Source organism: Thermobia domestica, chromosome 11 (genome assembly GCF_964235325.1).
Source record: "Thermobia domestica chromosome 11, izTheDome1.hap1.1, whole genome shotgun sequence".
Lineage (NCBI taxonomy): Eukaryota > Metazoa > Arthropoda > Insecta > Zygentoma > Lepismatidae > Thermobia > Thermobia domestica.
In genome coordinates this window covers 123907753-123928368 of record NC_137464.1, presented here as the reverse complement: position 1 = coordinate 123928368, position 20616 = coordinate 123907753, and the positions used below count along the sequence as shown (strand labels likewise).

At 34.2% G+C, this 20616-nt stretch overlaps 1 protein-coding gene across 1 annotated transcript in view; it reads right to left on the bottom strand.

Moving 5' to 3' along the window:
- LOC145663657 (dynein axonemal intermediate chain 4-like) overlaps nt 1–20616 on the bottom strand; it is a 417097-nt gene that overhangs the window by 215624 nt on the left and 180857 nt on the right. Inside the window, exons 9-10 of the mRNA XM_081729757.1 lie at nt 11947–12159; nt 5591–5706 (exon numbers count right to left, since the gene is read on the bottom strand). Of these exons, the coding sequence (XP_081585883.1) occupies nt 5591–5706; nt 11947–12159 (329 nt within the window). The remainder of the gene's footprint in view (nt 1–5590; nt 5707–11946; nt 12160–20616) is intronic.

The window sequence follows — 20616 nt, the reverse complement described above, 5'->3', positions numbered from 1 at the left end:
ACACAATTACGGGCGCCACCAGAACGAAAACAAAGTGGGGGGCTGTCTAAATGGTAGCCCCCCACCTTTTCAGATTCAATCGGAAATGGTCTCAATCGTTTCTACATCGTTTATACAGAACTGTGCAGGCGAAATTTTCCTTTGTACCCAATTACGGGCGCCGCCAGAACGAAAACAAAGTGGGGGCTGTCTAAATGGTAGCCCCCCACCTTTTCAGATTCAATCGGAAATGGTCTCAATCGTTTGTACATCGTTTGTACAGAAATGTGCAGACGAAATTTTCGTTCGTGCACAATTAAAGGCGCCGCCAGAAAGAAAACAAAGTGGGGCTGTCTAAATGGTAGCCCCCACCTTTTCAGATTCAATCGGAAATGGTCTCAATCGTTTGTACATCGTTTGTACAGAAAACTGCAGGCAAAATTTTCGTTTGTACACAGCCTGGGGCGAAGCCAGAAGGAAAACAAAGTGGGGGCTGTCTAAGTGGTAGCCCCCACCTTTTCAGATTCAATCGAAAATGGTCCCAATCATTTGTACATCGTTTGTACAGAAATGTGCAGACGAAATTTTCGTTTGTACACAATTAGAGGCGCCGCCAGAACGAAAACAAAGTGGGGGGCTGTCTAAGTGGTAGCCCCACCTTTTCAGATTCAATCGGAAATGGTCTCAATTGTTTGTACAGAAATGCGCAGGCGAAATTTTCGTTTGTACAGAATTACGGGCTTCGCCAGAACGAAAACAAAGTGGGGGGCTGTCTAAATGGAAGCCCCCACCTTTTCAGATTCAATCGGAAATGGTCCCAATCGTTTGTATATTGTTTGTACAGAAATGAGCAGGTGAAGTTTTTGTTTGTACACTGTTAGGGGCGCCACCAGTACAGAAACAACGTGGGGGGCTGTCTAAATGGTAGCCCTCACCATGTCCAATTCAATCAAAAATTTTCGCAATCGTTTGTACAGAAATATCCAGGTGAAATTTTCGTTTGTACGATTTTAGGGGCTACGGCAGAAAGAAAACAAAGTGGGGGGCTGTCTAAATGGTAGCCCCCCATCGTGTCCAATTCAATCAAAAATTGTCGCAATCGTTTGTACATCGTTTGTACAGAAATGAGCAGGTGGAATTTTCGTTTGTACACTATTAGGGGCTACGCCAGAACGAAAACAAAGTGGGGGCTGTCTAAATTGTAAGTCCCTAACTTTTCAGATTCAATCGGGAATGGTCTCAATCGTTTGTACATGGTTTGAACGGAAATGTGCGGGCGAAATTTTCGTTTGTACGATATTAGGGGCTACGCCAGACGAAAACAAAGTGGGGGGCTGTCTAAATGGTAGCCCTCCACCATGTCCAATTCAATCAAAAATTGTGCCAATCGTTTGTACATCGTTTGTACAGAAATGGGCAGGTGAAATTTTCGTTTGTACATTATTAGGGGCGTCGCCCGTACGAAAACAAAGTGGGGGGCTGTCTAAATGGTGTCCCCCAACATGTTCAATTCAATCACAAATTGACAATTGTTTGTACATCGTTTGTACAGAGATATGCATGTGAAATTTTCGTTTGTACGATATTAGGGGCTACGCCAGAAAGAAAACAAAGTGGGGGGCTGTCTAAATGGTAGCCCCCCACCATGTACAATTCAATCAAAAATGTTCGCAATCGTTTGTACAGAAATATGCATGTGAAAGTTTCGTTTTTACGATATTATTGGCGCCGCCAGTATGAAAACAAAATGGGAAGCTGTCTAAATGGACGCCCTCACCATGTACAATTCAATCGAAAATGTTCGCAATCGTTTGTGCAGAAATATGCATGTGAAATTTTCGTTTATACGATATTAGGGGCTACGCCAGAACGAAAACAAAGTGGTGGCTGTCTAAATGGAAACCCCCACCATGTCGAATTCAATCACAAATTGACAATTGTTTGTGCATCGTTTGTGCAGAAATATGCATGTGAAATTTTCGTTTGTACGATATTAGGGGATATGCCAGAGCGAAAACAAAGTGGGAGTTGTTTAAATGTTAACACCCACCGTGTAGAATTCAATCACAAATTGACACAATTGTTTGTACATCGTTTGTGCAGAAATGTACATGGCAAATTTTCGTTTGTACACAAGTAGGGGCGCCGCCAGAACGAAAGCAAGGTGGGGGGCTGTGTAATTGTTAGGCCTCTTACCATGTTGAATTCTACCGCAAACTGTCGCACTTGTTTGTGCGTCTTTGTACAGAAATGTGCAGGCGAAATTTTCGTTTGTACACAAGTAGGGGCGACACCAGAATGAAATCAAAGTGGGTGCTGTCTAAATGGTAGCCCTCCCCACGTCCGATTCAAAAGGAAATGATCTCAATCGTTTGTACAGTAATGTGCAGGCGAAAGTTTTGTTTTTACGCTATCAGGAGCGTCGAAAGAACGAAATAAAGTGGTAGCTCCACCATGTTTGATTGAAACACAAATTTTCGCGATCATTTATACATCGTTTGTGCAGAAATGTCCAGGTAAAATTTTCGTTTGTACTAAATAATATATGGATGTGAGTATTTTAAATATTTGACCTAGAATTTATGAAAAGGGGCGGGGATTGCAATTATTATAATTATGTATATATCTCGGGATTGCTGAAAGTTAGGGATATGAAATTTGTTAATTCGACTTCTCATTTCAAATGTGAAACAACTGTTTCGTGTTTTAACGTTTTCTGATACTTAACCTAAAAAGTAAAAAAAAAAAGAAAGAAAAAAAAGGATTTTCCTAAAATTCTCACGAAATTCACGATTTTGGATTTCGGATTAATTCTGTCTTAAATACTCAGGATGAAAACAAAACATTGCGCACAGTAGCACGTTGGACTATCTAATAGTTCTAACACGATAATAATAATAATAATAATAATAATAATAATAATAATAATAATAATAATAATAATAATAATAATAATAATAATATAGTAGAAGCAATCAACTTTGAAATGTACTGCTTAGTGGAACATTAAAAAAAGTGTCACATACTATGGAGTATTTACTAGCAAGACTTTGTACACACTATTGTGTCGATTGGTATGTTCACAGTATCGTGTGATTCACTACATTTATGTTAGTTTAACGACGGTGGAATCTAAAGTTTTTTGTTTTGCTTTTAATATTTATACTTACAACCATTATTGCTGAGTTAGTTTATCACTCCTCGGCTCTTACTATTAAACTTATTCATTATTTCTTAAGTGAGCTGAATCCTTATGAGAAAAATGATTTTTTTCTTTCTCTGACCTCCTAGGAGTGATGGGGGTTACATGTAAAAGTAATGTGTCGTATCCATAGTTAAGGGGGTCTGAGAAGAATAGTAATACTTCTGATGCCATTTAAATACCATTTTAGCCCCCATCATCAGGGGATCAGAGGGAGGAATAATCGAAAACAGAGCATATTAAAGTTGAAGGAACAGTTTCCGGGATAACTGACATGAATAGTGAATACCTAATGGCGTTTTAAGTTCAAGTTCAGCCCTTATCGACATAGAGTGGCATATAGAAATAATCAAATTAATGTTTAAAATGGGTATAATAAGGACCAACACAGTTTGTGTTTCACGCATTGCAAATCGAGAGCTTATGAGTTCGGTTCACAGACTGTCCCACAGACTGTCTATTCTTCCCAACTACGGTATTTTTGAAGTCCGTACGTGTCTCACCACTCCACTTTATACATTTACAGTAGATTGACGATTATCGGAATAGGAGATAGCGAGAACTAGTATTTTGCAATCGATTTAGCATTGTAATAATAGGTACCATTTTCAATCTCAGCAACCATTATTCAAATCGGTTAACATTGATCGCTAAACAGCAAACACGGTAATACACAGCTGTAGACCCGCCCCCTTTCTTACTTTCTAGGTTAAGTATCAAAAAGCGTTAAAACACGATACACTGGATTAACATTTGAAATGAGAAGTCGAAAAAACAACTTTCATAACTTTGAGCAATCCCGAGATATATACATAACTATAATAATGGCAATCTCCATAAATTCTAGGTCAAATATTTAAAATACTCACATCCGTATATTATTTAGTACAAACGAAAATTTTACCTGGACATTTCTGCACAAACGATGTATAAATGATCGCGAAAATTTGTGTTTCAATCAAATATGGTGGAGATACCACTTTATTTCGTTATTTCGACGCTCCTGATAGCGTAAAAACAAAACTTTCGCCTGCACATTACTGTACAAACGATTGAGATCATTTCCTTTTGAATCGGACGTGGGGAGGGCTACCATTTAGACAGCACCCACTTTGTTTTCATTCTGGTGTCGCCCCTACTTGTGTACAAACGAAAATTTCGCCTGCACATTTCTGTACAAACGATGTACAAACGATTGCGACAATTTGTGATTGAATTAGACATGGTGGGGGGCTACCATTTAGACAGACCCCACTTTTTTCTTTGTGGCGTCGCCCTTAATATTGTACAAACGAAAATTTCACATGCATATTTCTGTACAAACGATGTACAAACGATTCCGACATTTTTTCATTGAATTGGACATGGTGGGGGCTACCATTTAGGCAGCCCCCACATTGTTTTCGTTCTGGCTTCAACCCTAATTGTGTACAAGCGAAAATTTCGCCTGCACATTTCTGTACAAACGATGTACAAACGATTGAGACAATTTTGGTTGAATTGGACATGGTGGGGGGCTACCATTTAGACATTCCCTCATGTTTTTTTCGTTATGGCTTCACTTCTAATTGTGTTCAAACGAAAATTTCACCTGCACATTTCTCTACAAACGATGTATAAAGGATTGCGACAATTTGTGATTGAATTAGACATGGTGGGGGGTCTACCATTTAGACAGCCCCCCACTTTGTTTTCTTGTGGCGGCGCCCCTAATTGTGTACAAACGAAAATTTCGCCTGCACATTTCTGTACAAACGACGTACAAACGATTGAGACCATTTCCAATTGAATCTAAAAAGGTGGGGGGCTACCATTTAGACAGCCCCCACCTTGTTTTCGTTCTGGCTTCGCCCCTAATTGTGTAAAAGCGAAAATTTCGCTTGCACATTTCTGTACAAACGATGTACAAACGAATGAGACCATTTCCGAATGAATCTGAAAAGGGGGGGGCTGTCTAAATTGACGTCAAGTAGTATCTATTACAGTATAGTAATGGCTTTTTGATATAGACTCAGCGTCCGAGTAACAAGTTTTATCTTTGATCTTATTAATCTATTATAATCAGTAGTTGTATATATTACTTCAAGTTTGAGTATTGAATTCCCATAGTTTTGAAGTCTACTGTAGTTTCACTTGTTTTAATGCTAGTGTCAGTTAAAATATCGTAACCATCCACACCAGAATCTATGAAACAAAACAACCAAGATTCGTCATTTATTTGATTTGTGTCATTCTACTGAAACATCTGAGAAATGAAATGATGTTTATTAAACATTTCTGCATACTTCGCTTAAATGAAAAAATACCTGAGTCTAATGCTAACAGCATAGCTATTATATAATTAACATTTATTGCAAATTTCATATTTTTATCATTAAATTCTATCGTTTAAAATAACTTGTTCAATACCTTGTCTTCTGGACTCCAACACATACTGGTAACTGTCAAATTGTCTACTTTTGCTGTTGTATAAGTCCAGAGTAAATCCAAATAATACTTGAATTCTACTTTCTCCTTTTCTGGAACTAAAAAATATAATATAAATTAATATATATATATATATATATATATATGTGTGTGTGTGTGTGTGTGTGTGTTTGTGTGTGTACTGTTTAAATTTAAAGGAACATACTTCAAGTGCAAGGATCATTGAAGACTGAGATATACTTTTTTAATTGGAGGCAAAGAATCAAATAAATAAAAGATTAGTGCAAGAGTCATATTATTTCTTTTGAAGATCCAGACATGACTGGTACCGTACAAGAAGGTTCAGTGATATGAAACTAAACGAGTAAACAGTCGGATATACGTATCACCTGAGCTGAATATGCGATCAATTCACTCAGGCCTCTTGCTCCCCTCTGTCTCAACCTGACTGCTTGTACTCTGTTAATACCGTATGTGGTTAAACATACACTGAGCCCCTCATCTGGAGATATCTCAGGTTGCCAAGTTCAGACAAGACTGAAAGCAAGACAGAAAAAGTACGTTCATGAGCTTTTATTATATAAAACTCGGAATAAGATACAACTTTCATCTCATCAACCTAGTTCATTCGACTAGGTATTTATTCTCTTACCTTTAAAATTAAACGGTGCCGTCTTAACAGCATTATGGGCCTCTGGGCAAACCGTTTGCTGGACCCATACGACTAAATTTTACACGTAATACATGTAATTCCGCTCGTGAGGTCTGAGCAAGTGACCATCTGGCTTATGTGTTTAGATGGCCCTGCCTCTAATGAGTTTGTCTCTTTATCAGTGTTATCCTTTATGTACAAATATAACAATTGCTGTTTTTTCGTTGTTTGCTTTGATTCGACGACATTTTTTGAGCTTTGATTATAGGAAGTACTTTCAACATTAATACAGAATAAATTTTATAACTATATATCACAAATGTCATTTTTATAAGCAGCCATTACTCAACAAAACATATTAAAACAAGATGTTCATTTAATTCCCGGACTAATGATTAAAAAGAAATCTTAAGCACAATTTACTACCCATTTGTGATTGCCTCTTTCAAAGTACTTTCTTGTTGTATCTACACACTAATTCCTACATTGTCGCGATTGCTGGAAGCAGTCCTCGTACACGTGTTGTCGAATGCACCAGACTAACTCTTTGTATTATTCTTTTAAAGTGGATTTCAGTGTAGAAATAGAGAAAAAGTCACCCGATGCTAAATCTGGCGAGTAGAGTGGATGGTGTACGACAGAAATATGCTTTTCGAGCAAGAAGTCAGAACTATTCCTGAAATCGAACTCAATTTAAATTTAATGTAACACGGAGAATTGTCATGGTGCAAACGCCACTGTGTAAAGGCTCACTTGTCCGATCATTTACAATGAACTAGATCGCGTTATCGTTGTAACTGTTACGTAAACCTCCTTATTAACAATTTAGTTACGTGGAACAAATTCGTGATGCACGATCCCGAATGTGTAAGAAAACACAATCAGTAGCACTTTCATTTGTATCGGACTAAACTGAACTTTTTGGGTACCAGGATCTGGATGACTTCCACTGGGAAAGCATTACCTTGATATCAGAGTCGAGTGTAAATGGAAGTGATGTAAGATAGCAACCACACTGATGTTGAAATAAATTTACCGGACGAAATAAGCGCAGAAAGTAGCCTTATAAATTATAATGATGATGAATGGAATTCAAATTTTCTTACCAGTATTAATGGGCTACACAAATATGATACTGGTTCTCCAGTTGGGCAATATATTATTTTAACAAAATACATTATTTTAATGTGGGGTTGTAAAAGACCCCAGGTAGGTACAATTTTTGATTTTGAGCCGATAGAAGAGAAGGGTTAAAATTGGATTTGAATCATTGACTTATATAGGGCTTGGTAAATTGGGGTACATTTGATAACTTCAATGAATGGTGATTAAACCCATGAATACACGTACAAAAGGCACGATCATTATCCACTTCGCTACAAAGGAGTACGCAGTCAAGAATGAACTGAGAAAATAAAGAGGAAATTAGAGGCTGTAACATCATGCTATTTTACAATTTTTAATCTCGAATAATTTATCTCGGGATTATCGGGATGAGATCGAGACATGGCCCTCGAAATAGAGACAAGCGTTTGTTGAACGAGACGATACTGAATCTGAGACGACAACTTTTGACCTGAGACGAGACCGAGATTGAAACCCCTGTTTCAATGTAGTGACTTTTGTCTAGTTAATAAATGTCTATATCACAGCTTTTTATTTTATTTATATCGACTTTAAGATTGATATCTCGTTTGAAGCATGTTCCTTCTTGGTCCACTGTTCCTATTTTCCATAATTTATGACATTCGGACAAAAATATTCCCGAATTAAAGTATTTAAGTTTCCTTCAGAAATAGACTTTATACAAAAAGGTGAAAACTAAATACCAGTGATGTTAGTTCTACAAACCAAAAAAGTGGACAATCACAAGTCTTCAAGTCTTCAAGTCGTTAGAATTTTAGTGGCAGACTAGCCTATCATTCTTATCATTCAATTGTCGTTTATACAAATAAAAAAAATCCTTGACAAGAAATATATTAATATTGCGAGAACTTCTATTCCCCATTTAGGTTTGAAATGCTATTCATCTTGTCTATAAAAATGCAAATGTTTCCACGTGTTACTGCGGACAACCCTTTTGTTTTACCTTCTGCACCTTTCATATAGAATCATCTCGACTCGACGTCTCGCACGTAATTCAAACTCCTTGTATGGAAATCTTAGTGAATCATTGCATATATTTTTCTTCAATTCTAAGTTAAAGATCTAAAAGCGCTTAAACAAGTGTTTCAAAGTTTTAAATGTTTTAAGTCCAAATAACAAATTTCATGCCCCGCACCTTAACGGATTCTGAGTTATGGACATCTTATTATACTAATTGAACCTCTATTTCATCCTTCCACATCGAATTTCCAAAAATTTTTCCTTAGTAGTATCTTACGTTACAAATCCTATGTAGTATCCAAATTTCAAGTATCTGGCTTAAGCAGTTTGATCTAGGCATTGATCAGTCAGGTCTTCTTTTACATACATATATATTAATGTTTGTTGGTTGGTCCTTTTTACAAATCAACACCGTAGCTTAAGCATACTTGTAGGTAACTGTAGGGACCACACAAAAGGGACTGTGTCGGGTTCAAATCCCAGAAGGTGGCATAATTATTATGTCAAAAATAAGAGTACTTCACGAGCTCCTCATGTTAGGAAGATGAAACTTAATATGCAAAGTCCTTTATAAAATAAATGGAAACTATCTCACTTTTCGAAAATTCCGCTTCTGAGGGGCAATTTCTATAGGTTCTCTCAATATATAAGAATAAGATGACATTGTCTGTCTCTTCATCACGAGAAAACGGCCGAACCGTTTGTAATGAATTTTGGAATGTAGTTAACACTTCGCTCAATCCGATTTCTTATCTGTCTCTTTCATTAAAATATGAATCCTAAGGATAGGTTCAGAATTTAAGGAAAGAATAGAGTTAGCTCCTTCGTGACTAAGCGATTAGCGTACGCGCCTTTGGCGTGGGAGATCCGGGTTCGATTCCCGGTGGGAGCTCAAGTGGTTCAGATTCCACATTAATCAGTAGATCCACGTCTCATATAGCCTCGCTGCTAAACGAAGCGTTAAACTCGAAATCAACTCAACGCAAAAATAGAGTATTTAAGAAGTGCTTCAAGCTAGGTAGAGAAACTTGCTGCATACCATATATTTTTTCTACTTCGAAGTGAAAAAAAAAATACATCTGATCAAACATTACAAGAATTCTGCTTCTAAAGTGGGGAGAGATGCAATTTTCATAACTTTGAGTTGAGTTGATTTTGAGCTTAACGTCCTTTTCAGCAGCGAGGCTATATGAGACGGAACCTACTGATTAAGTGGAATCCGAACCACATGAGTTACCGCCGAGAAACGAATTGCCAAATGCGGCCGGTTTTTGTTAATTTCATCACTCAAACGCTGCAATAAATTTGCATGGCTTTCGGCATCTATGGTCATTTAGCCAGTCACGTTTCAGGGATAACATCCCTCGGCGAGCACACTATCCGGAGAAAGGGAAGGAAGCAAGCGGCATGGCATCAACATTTGTTTGGTGAGAATGAGGAAAACACAGGAAAACCTTATTCAGAGTGGCGGCCTAAAAAAGGATTTCACACTTTTTCGACCGAGTGCCCTTACCGGGAATCGAACCCAGGATCGCTCGCACCGAAGGCGAGAATGTTAGCGACTACGCTACGCAGAGGAACTGATGGTTCGTTTATCTCAGATGTGAAATATTGGACTCATGTTTTATCCATGGTTATGAATCGATGCAAAAAGTGGGCTCTATTGTTGTGAAACATCGTCAAAAACTATCCTCACGATGCTGTTTTGTTTCGTTTTGAGCAAACGCTGCACCCATCTCTCCAATAGATTGCTTACGTCCAAATTTTCAGTCAATACGCAATGTACCGTACAGCATTTTTCGAAGTGCTTATCACGTCTACTAGCTTGCACAATTTCAGTCGAAGGTCATCCAATACTATTTTGTGGATTTTCTTCAGCATATTTGCAGGGCCGTAACTTAGATTTTTTTCTGGGAGACAAGCATTAATATTTGGGCTCCCTAGAAAAAGTTGTTTGGGCCCCACGCAAAATTCGAAAATAGGCCCCTTCTTACTATCTTTCTCTTACTCTTTGTGGGCTCCCCGGAACCTGGGACCCTATTGCACGTTAAGCTATGTGGAGCCGTTAGTTACGCCCCTGGACCCGTTCTATACATGACTAATTAAGGGAACAATATTGAAAAATCTCAAAGCCATACGAATAAATATTATTTCTAGGGCTCCTAATAGTAGACAATTTTTACTGAAATGGACCCACGACTATTTTTTATTTATTTATTTATCTTTTGTGTGCTGGTTTGTTTATATAATATAGTGAACCTGTTTGATGCTTCATTAATAGTTTCATGTTCGTATCACATATGGAGTAAGAAAAATTTTTCTTAAAGTGGGCCACTCCCGGACGGCGGTGTGCTTTCCTGAGGGGGCAGTTGCCCTTGCTGCCCTCCACAAGTTACGACCCTGCATATTTGGCGTGGTGACCTCATTTTGTCGACCTCTACGATTTTCGTCTTAGCAGCTCGTAAGCCCTTTTTTAAACTCTGTTATCCAATATTTTACTGTTGTAAACAAGGAGCACACTTCCCATAGTAGAATCTAGCTCGGCTTTAATATTGGTTGGACTGAGACCTTTCAAGTGAAAGTATTATATCACATAACGATGACCCATTTCTTTCATGTTTATAAATTCACTGAGAGCGTTCACTGTTGATGGTAGCCAAACAAATACTAAATAATGTAGCTACTTCAAACTGCAAACTTAAATTTTATAAAGTTGGACTTATACTTTCGATATAGTAGTGTTTTTCAAACAATCGACATCTATACATCTGGTCGGGTACTTTTGGGACTACCCACGTATTACACTTTGTTTGAAATGCGTATGCTAAAGGGGGAACGGGATTTAAACTTTTTAACAAAGAATAGCGACTGCACTGCTTGAAATAAATTTTTGAACATAGCACTTGGATCAAGCTTAACTTTTATCACTGGCGTCTCTGGCAGGGGGGATGAGGGGGACGCGTCTCCCTCAATATTTTGAAGTAAAAAATATTCATTTTTTATTCAAATTTAATTTATTTACTAACGACAGAATAACATATAATAATGATAACTATATTTATTTGGAATATAATATTCAGGCTGTGAAACGATTATAACAGAGTTCTTGATATACAATCAAGGGGGCCGTGAAGGTAAGCAGAAAGATAACAAATGGAGTCGAAGAAAATAAACAGGTTGGGCTATGTAGTGCCGCTAAACTGACTTTCTTTGATATCCCCCCTCTAAATTTTACATGCCAGAGGCGCCAGTGACTTATCATTTCATTTCGATTCAAATAGACATTCTAATGGGAAATAAGAGAGTTAAATATACCTTTCAAATGATTTCCATAAACCTTTCTTTCCGCGTAACGCCAGGTACTTCAGCTAGTGTGTTATACAATGATTACTCGTATAGTTAGCCTATTATATGCACATTAGAAATGCTAACCTCGAACTTTTAGTCTGAAGATAATGAAAAACTGAAAATTATTGTTTGTTCTACTCATATAACTTTTAAGAAAATGTATAATATTCCATATTTACACAATACATAGTGTGTACAGTACATATTGTCTTGAAAAATTTGTAGTACTTACGTTTATTTTCTGTGATGCCTTGAAAAATAGTTTGTTTCTCAGAAAAGGTAGTAGTTGCTAACAAACGTTCAATGACCATCAAATTGTTGCGAAAATTTTGATTTTTACAGATTTTAAGAAACGCCTCCTCATTGGTTTCTATTGTTTCACCTACAGTAATGATATTCGACTTCTTCTCCAAATCAGCTGTCATTGATGCAATTACTGACATGTCTGTTGATCACGAAAATATTTTTATGTAGTATGGCAAAACAAAGTTTAGATATATATTATAGTACATTTATAATTTACTATCCAATTAAATAAAATGTAATGTGTAACAAGATAACAGCAGCCAGGATTTTTCATACGCATTACTCGATATGGGAGAGGAGAACTATCGATATAGTGGATCTGCTAGGTGTAGGAGACATACTGATACATATAAAGAAACCTGAGAGAGTAAAGAAGGACAATCTATTCTATTGTTGAATAGTTTGTTTTTTTCCAGAAAAATCAAGGACAGTACTGATCGGCGAACTCTGAGTGAAGTTAGTCTTAAGTATTCTCTTAGTATAGTATTGGATAAATAATATGGGCAATATCTATTATTAACCTTGTAATATAGAAACTTTAAAAATTTATTTTGAATATGTTCTATATCATGCACATGTTCCTTATAATATGGATTCCAAATAATAGCTGGATAATCCAATTTACTCCTAATTAAACTATTATAGAGAATTATAGGAATTTCTGGTTTCTTAAAATACTTAGTATTTCTAATTATAAATCCTAGCAACTTGTTGGCATTATTTACTAACTCCTTATAGTGAGTTGTAAACAATGATTTTGTATCAAAATAAATTCCAAGATTTTAAATTGATTTAACTTTCTCGAGTTGATAATTATCAATTGAGTAATTTGCAGTAGAATTTTTCTTCCTTGTGTAAGACATAACTTTACATTTGTTTATATTTACAGTAAATGAATTTCTAGCACACCAGGCAAATATGTTATTAATATCTGACTGTAATATTATTTGGTCATTTTCATTGTTAATTGTTCTATACAATTTTAAATCATCGGCAAAAAGAGACACTCAGAATCCTTGACTACGTCCGGCAAATCGTAATTAAAAATAACAACGGACCAAGATTAGATCCTTGTGGGGTTTCTGAAGTAGCAACGAATTCTTGAGAAACTTGTTTATTGAAAGATACAAATAAATGTCTTTTGTTTAAGTAGGAGCAGAAGAACTTCAGTAATTTTTTGAAAAACCAAAATTGTACATCTTTTTTATTAGAATCTCGTGATCTACTCAATGAAATGCTTTTGTAATATCCATATATATCACATCCACACGTCTAATTTGCATTTAACTGATCATAAATACATTTTACAAAACTTAATAAATTTGTTATTGTTGATCTTCCACATATAAAACCATGTTGTAGCTGCGATATTTCCAATTTAATATGTTTATAAATTCTGCCATACAGAATATACTCAAATATTTTAGCTAATGAATTAATAATAGAAACCGGTCTGTAATTCGAAATTACGGATGAATTTCCTGATTTTAAAATAGGAGTAACAGTAGATACCTTCCATCTACTTGGGAACTCACATGTTCTCAAAGCCAGATTAAAAATAAACGTTAATTGTGGAGTTATTACTTCAGCACAACCCTTAATAATATATAACGGAATATCATCTGGGCCAGCCGATCTTTTAGGCTTCAAATTTTCTTAATAGTACTTAGAACTTCTGCATTAGTTATTGACCCAATATTCAGAATATCAAAGTTCAAATCTTTATTTGTTTCAGAAAATTTAATTTCCTCGGCATTATATTTAAAATTAGATTTCACAAGAACTGAGGAAAAATAGTGAGCAAAACCATTAGTAAGTTCCGCATTTGAATATGAGAGATCTTCTAAGGTATAAAATATTTGTAAGTTACGAGAAGTTTTCAAACTTATAATATAATTCCAAAATTGCTTGATATCTTGTTTTATTCCATTTTCTAAATTATGATAGGCGCGAAACGCTTTTTGAGTACGTCTCTTAATTTCTGAACGCAACTCTCTAAACCTCTTATTTTAAACCTATTTAGAATATTTACTTTTTCTCGCACATTTATCCTTTATTCTTATGTCTTTGGTAAACCACGCCGGATATTTTTACTGTGATACATATTTGCATTTTAGAATACATTGGTCGAAACAATTATACAGAGATCTATATAAATAATCCACAGCTTTATCTACATTATTGAACTTATATAGATGTCCCCAATCGTAGTCTCGTATCAGTCTATAAAGTAAAAGGAAATCTGCTCTTTTATAATTGTAATATTCTTTTTTGAATTCTTCTTGTACTCTACGTTCAGTGTTTAAGGAAAACACAAGATTCAGACAAGGGTGGTGAATATCCTCAATAATCAAAGAAAAACTATCTCTTTCAATTACCATCCTAATATTAGTAAGTACTAAGTCTAATGTTCTATTGTTATCATTCGTCACATTATTGTATGATGTTAAATTTAGCAAACTTGCAAGATTAGTTATTGAGCGACATGAAGTAGAGCCATTCATGAAATTATAATTTGCTCCATTTATTTCACTTAAATTAAAGTCACCTAAGATAATACAGTCTGATGACACGATATCTATATCATTTCTAAATAATTAATATAATCCGTATAAATGGTTAAGGGACTGGAAGAAGTAATATAAACAACATTTATAAATATATGCATATTGTGTTCCCTTAAAAACAAAGTAAGGCCCTGAAATGGAAAAAACAATAAGAATTTTTTTCTAAAAAAAATCAAATTGCCCGTATTTAACGTATGAACAGATTTAGACGGCGAATTTTATAATCGTCATTTGAAATAATTGTTTAAAGAATGTAAAATTAATGATTATAGTGTTCATTCCGAAATTAAATGTGCTTTAGCACAACGATTTATAAGAACATTAAAAGAAAAAATATGTTAATTTACTGCAAAGAATACTTTTCGATATATTAATGTCTTAGATCAAATTGTAAATAATTATAATCAATCGTATCATTCAAGTATTAAAATGGCACCTGCACAAGTAAATGATTCCAATGTGAAACATTAGTGTGGGAAACATTATACGGAAATAAAATGAATAAAAAATACAACTTGTAAATTTTATACGGGTGATTATGTCCGTGTTAGTAAGTAAAACATAAATTAGAAAAAGGATATTTATCTAAATGGTTAGAAATATTCATTGAACATAAATGTATTAAATCAAATCCTGTCACTTACAAATTAAAAGATTAGAATGGAGAAGAAATTAAAGGAATATTTTATGCACAAGAATTACAAAAAGTAATTATAAATTCAAAAAGAACTTATCTAATTGAAAAGTATTAAAACGTAAAAATGGATGGATGGATGTAAAATGGTTGGGATATCCGTCAAGTATGAATTCGTGGATTAGATCAGGTTTTATTCAGTCTGCAAGATGAATTCAAAGTGTACACACGACTTTTACGTTATTCATCCTTCAAATGCAAGTAATAAACCTTTCGACAATAATATCTATACTACAGCTTCATTTCGAGTCAAATTAGCACAACGTTTTGATTTAAGTGATGGAGAATGGGGTGTTGGATTAATACAAATTAATATTCCGTGGAGTTTTTTTTTATAATGTTGGTGAAAATGAAGAAATTATAATTACTACTGTTATCGATGATAAAGCTGAACGTCATCATGTTCCTATAACACAGGATATTATTCTTCTATCGAATCTATTCTTCGGTTGATTCCTGAAAATGTTCGTATATTACAATATTTACAAAATAAAAATCAAATTGTCATTAAACATTCTTTAAAATTAGAAGATCAATGTATGATTGGCATTACACCGGGATTACAAACATTTTTGGATTTATTAATGAAAATACACTTGATATTAAAAATGTTGTATACACAAAACTTAGAAATATTGATTTGATATTAACACGTGGAAAATTTCCATGTAATTTAGATTATAATATTCCGAATATAATGAATGTATGCGTTGATATTATAAAACAACAACAAAATATAGGACTGATAGTACGAAAACTTAGTGTATATAATGTATAGCACGGTTATGCAAAATCTTTTGTTTCACACACCGCATTATGTTAAAGTTGAAAAGAAATATTTTGATACGATAGAAGTAGACTTAAAAGATGAACGCGGATTGAAATTACCATTTCGTTTTGGGACTTCATACTTGACACTTTACTTTAAACGAAAATGATTTCTGAAAGTATTGACGATAGTTTTTACATTACATTAGTTTCAAACGCTAGTACAAATGTATATCAAATAGTCCAACACATTTTATTAATAAATTAAAAAAATAATATACGATTATCAGAATCCGATTGGTATGTGGGGTTAAGTGAAATACATATTCCATTAACATGTTATAATGTTACCGAAGTGGAAAATGTTATACGATACAGATTTAAAAATGCAGAGCCTATGAAAAGTTATTGTTGGATATTATCCAACCACTCATCATTTAATAGATGAATTAAACACACTATCAAATTTTAAAACATTTAGTTTTTCGAATATTGTACATGTTGAATGTAATGAACGAGTAGAATCAGTTACATTGTCACTTACATTAGCTTTAGAATTAGGTTCTTCTGAAAAATCGGATGTTGTAAAAGAATGTCGCGGATTCAAACAACCATACGTAGATATTGGATATCCACATCAAATATTTATTTATACAGATATTATACAATATCAATTTTTAGGTGATACAAAAGCACCTTTATTACGTATAGCAACAATCTCTGATATTAAATACGGAAAACTACAAACAATTACCTTTGAGAATATTCATTATATGCCACTTACAAAATTTTGTTTTAACACAATCGAAATTCTATTAAAACATCATGCAGGGCGAAATTTGCCATTTCTTTCTGGGACTATGACTATAACACTACATTTTAAACGCTCTCCTGAATCTGCTAAATAATAAAGATGAGATCAAGACGTGTTTCTTTTCACCGTGGACGTGGAATACCATATTTTTCAGGACCTAGGGGCCGTGATGGCTCAGTGGTAGAGCGTTCACCTCTGGCGCTTGGGGTCCCGGGTTCGATCCCAACCCCTGCCAAGTGAACTTTGTGGTGGACAAACACCGCGTCCGTGGGTTTTCTCGGGGTTCTCCCGTTTCCTCCCACTTTCTTCATTCCACCATTTCATTCATTTCTCATAATCACCGTCTCCTTTAGCCTAACCGGTATAACCGTGGGACGTAAAACTCTAAGATTTCATTTCATTTTCAGGACCTGTATACCAAATGGGACATGGTATAGGTAGTTTCTTTAAAGGGTTATTTCGTTTTGCTTTACCATTTCTTAAACAAGGTGCAAAAACTGTAGGACGTCAGGCATTACAAACGGGTAACGCAAAAGGAAGGCTTCTGCGATTGTAAAGTTTGGACCACCAACAAAACTTAAACATATAAACTATATCTCTTCATAATGGCACTCCTAAATTCAGGTAGTTCTGAATGTTGTAGCAATTAATTTGATTTCTTTTCTATAACTATGACACAAACAGCTATTGAAGCAAATACAAATTTTGAATATCGTCCTATTTCTACATTAACCTCAGAAGAACCTATTGAATTTGTTATTTCTGAATTTATTCATCCTGCATATATATATATATATTTATGTACGTTCTAAAATTACAAAAGCTGATGGTTCAAATTTAACTGAAGATGATACTGTTACACCAGTAAATAATTTTTTACAATCATTATTTAGGCAAATTGATATTTCGTTAAACGATAAATTAATTATTTCTTCATCAGGCTCTTATCCTTATCGTGCATACATTGAAACATTATTAAATTATTCTTATGATGCTTCTCAAACACATTTAGCATGTGCCATGTGGCATAAAGATACTGCAAAGCAATTTAATAAATTAGATAATACAAATGCTGGTTTTCAAAAACGTGCTAATAAGGTGAAAAATAGTAAATCTTTAGAAATGTATGGACGTCTTCATACTGATATTGTAAGTTTAGATCGTATGCTTCCCCATGAAGTAAATTTACGTGTAAAATTACACAGCAGTAAAGATAACTTTTGCTTAATGTGTCCTGAAAATACAAGCAATAAAGTTGCACTTAGTTATTCTTCATGTATTGCGCATTGATGTAGCTGCAGATTTAGCTATGCAATTAAATACACGAATGGTTCCGGAAACGGCCAAGTTACCTCTCACAAGAGTAGAGACAAGATCTTATACTATTCCTGCACAAGTAAAGTCTTACAACCTTGATAATCTCTTCCTGGGTAATGTTCCTAAAGGCCTAGTTATTGGTTTCATCTCCAACACAGCCTTCAATGGGAAATCACATCTTAATCCATTGAGTTTCGAAACGCTAACAACCTGCAATTATACGTCGGCAAAAATAATTTCCTTCCTGCCCTGTCAACCCTGGTTTTAATAATGATTTATACCTTCTACGTTACTATACTCTGATTTCAGGTACTGGTATATATTATCAAAATTGTTCACATACTGTTACTCTTGATGAATATCGAAATGGATATGCTCTGTATGCTTTTATTCTGTCTCCAACAGGAACTTTAGACGACAATACATGGGATGTAGTTCGTGATTCCCCTGCAAATTTAAAACTATCATTTTCAGAAACTTTAAGTGAACCTGTTACATGCATTGTGTATGCACAATTTGATTCCTTAGCACAAGTAGACAAAGATAGAAATATTTATACTGATAACACCTAATTTATTCAGTTGAATATAATGAGGGTTGTTGTTCACTTCTCTGCTTTCCATGATAATGATGAATTTATTGTAAAGGAGTTAGCAATTATAAATACTGACGTTCCTTTTTTCAAAATTGGATATTTAAACCACCATATCCTTAAAATAAGTTATCTGAGCCGATCACAACTACAAACAAGTATGTAAGTGAGAATGTGTGAGGCATTACCTCGCACGAAGGCGATGTAGTGAGAATGTGTGAGGCATTACCTGGCACGAAGGCGATGTAGAGTATTGTCATCTTAAGGAAATACTTCAAACATATTGTTGAAATACTACAAGTATTTGCACTTACGGAATAACTAGAAAGTGTTTTCTTGAAGAAATTATTTAAAGAAATGTTTCAAATTTAGAAGAAATAGACTGTCCAAAGTATATCGCATTAAGTTTTCACATCGTTTCGGACAGTACAGGTGCAGTATTCATAAAGCATTACTGTATAGTGAATATATAAAAGTGCATGATTATGTTTTATATATATGAATAACAGTGATAATTCCATACCAACTGCAATTAAGAAAATAATCTTTATCATGTATAGTGACGAATTGTTAAAAGTGTTACTAGCTGATAGTGATTGGTGCAAGTGTTACTGGAATTTACCCCATTAACAAACTTCCTGCAACGGTAGAACCACCTGCTAGACTTGTGATTAATCTTGATACATCCGACTCAAGTGGATAGCATTGGGTTGCAGTGTACAGCGATGAGAAAAAACAAGTATATTATTTTGATTGTCTTGCTATGGACATTCCCAAGGAAATAAAAACCTTTATATGAAAAAATACTAAGATATATTTTACAAATAGTCAACAATATCAGGACGATGATTTTGTGTTGTGCGGATATTTTGTTTTATAATTTTTGCATCATATTATTCGTACTCAATCATTTCAAAAATGTTTAAAAATCTTTAACAAGAAAAATTTGAAAAAGAATGATTATATCGTTTATAAATATGTAAACAAAATTTTATAAAGAAAACACAAATATTTATTTTTTATTATAAATATTTTTACAATTTTATATTTTTATTATATATATTTACATTTTTTAAATTTCTTATTATATATATATTTACATTTTTTAAAAATTTTACAATATTTTTTTAAAATTACATTCCTGCATTTTGTTTACAATTCCTCATTACTATTTTGATAATGCATTAGTTAATGCTGTTGATCTTTCATATTTCCACCAATAATTTAACTGTTGTGCGCTACGATATGCACATCTTGATTTCTTTACAATATTTGTATGAAAAGAATAATATTCATTAAATGTGTTTCCACATTATTCATTTAATGAAGGACAATATTTTGTTTCTAAATCAATAACATTATCTAATGCAAATATTCTCTTTATCGAAAGAGATTTCTCTAATCCATTACAATAAAAGGTTGAATTCTTTGCACATACTTGATATACAAGGTTGTGTATGAATGATCCAGTATATCCAGTTTTGCTATCTTACTTCAAACGGTGTAAATTTAATGTTAATCAATCAATTTGTTTTTGGCAACCTAATGACAATAAATTATATTTAATTGTTGATTTTACCAAGCAGTGGAATTTTACTGCATCATCGCATGCGCTTAGACAAAACACATGAATAATAAATTCGTTATCAGACATTCTAAAAATTCTGAATATCAATAGTATACTGATTTACGCATGGTGAAATTTCATTTGTGCGCTGTATTAAGAATGTTATAATTTGTCTAACAAATTCTGTATTTTTTAAAAGATCACAAGTTTTACGCATAAAGCATACACCGTGTATAAATGAGATTTCACTATGTTTTTGTTCAAACACTTCAACAAC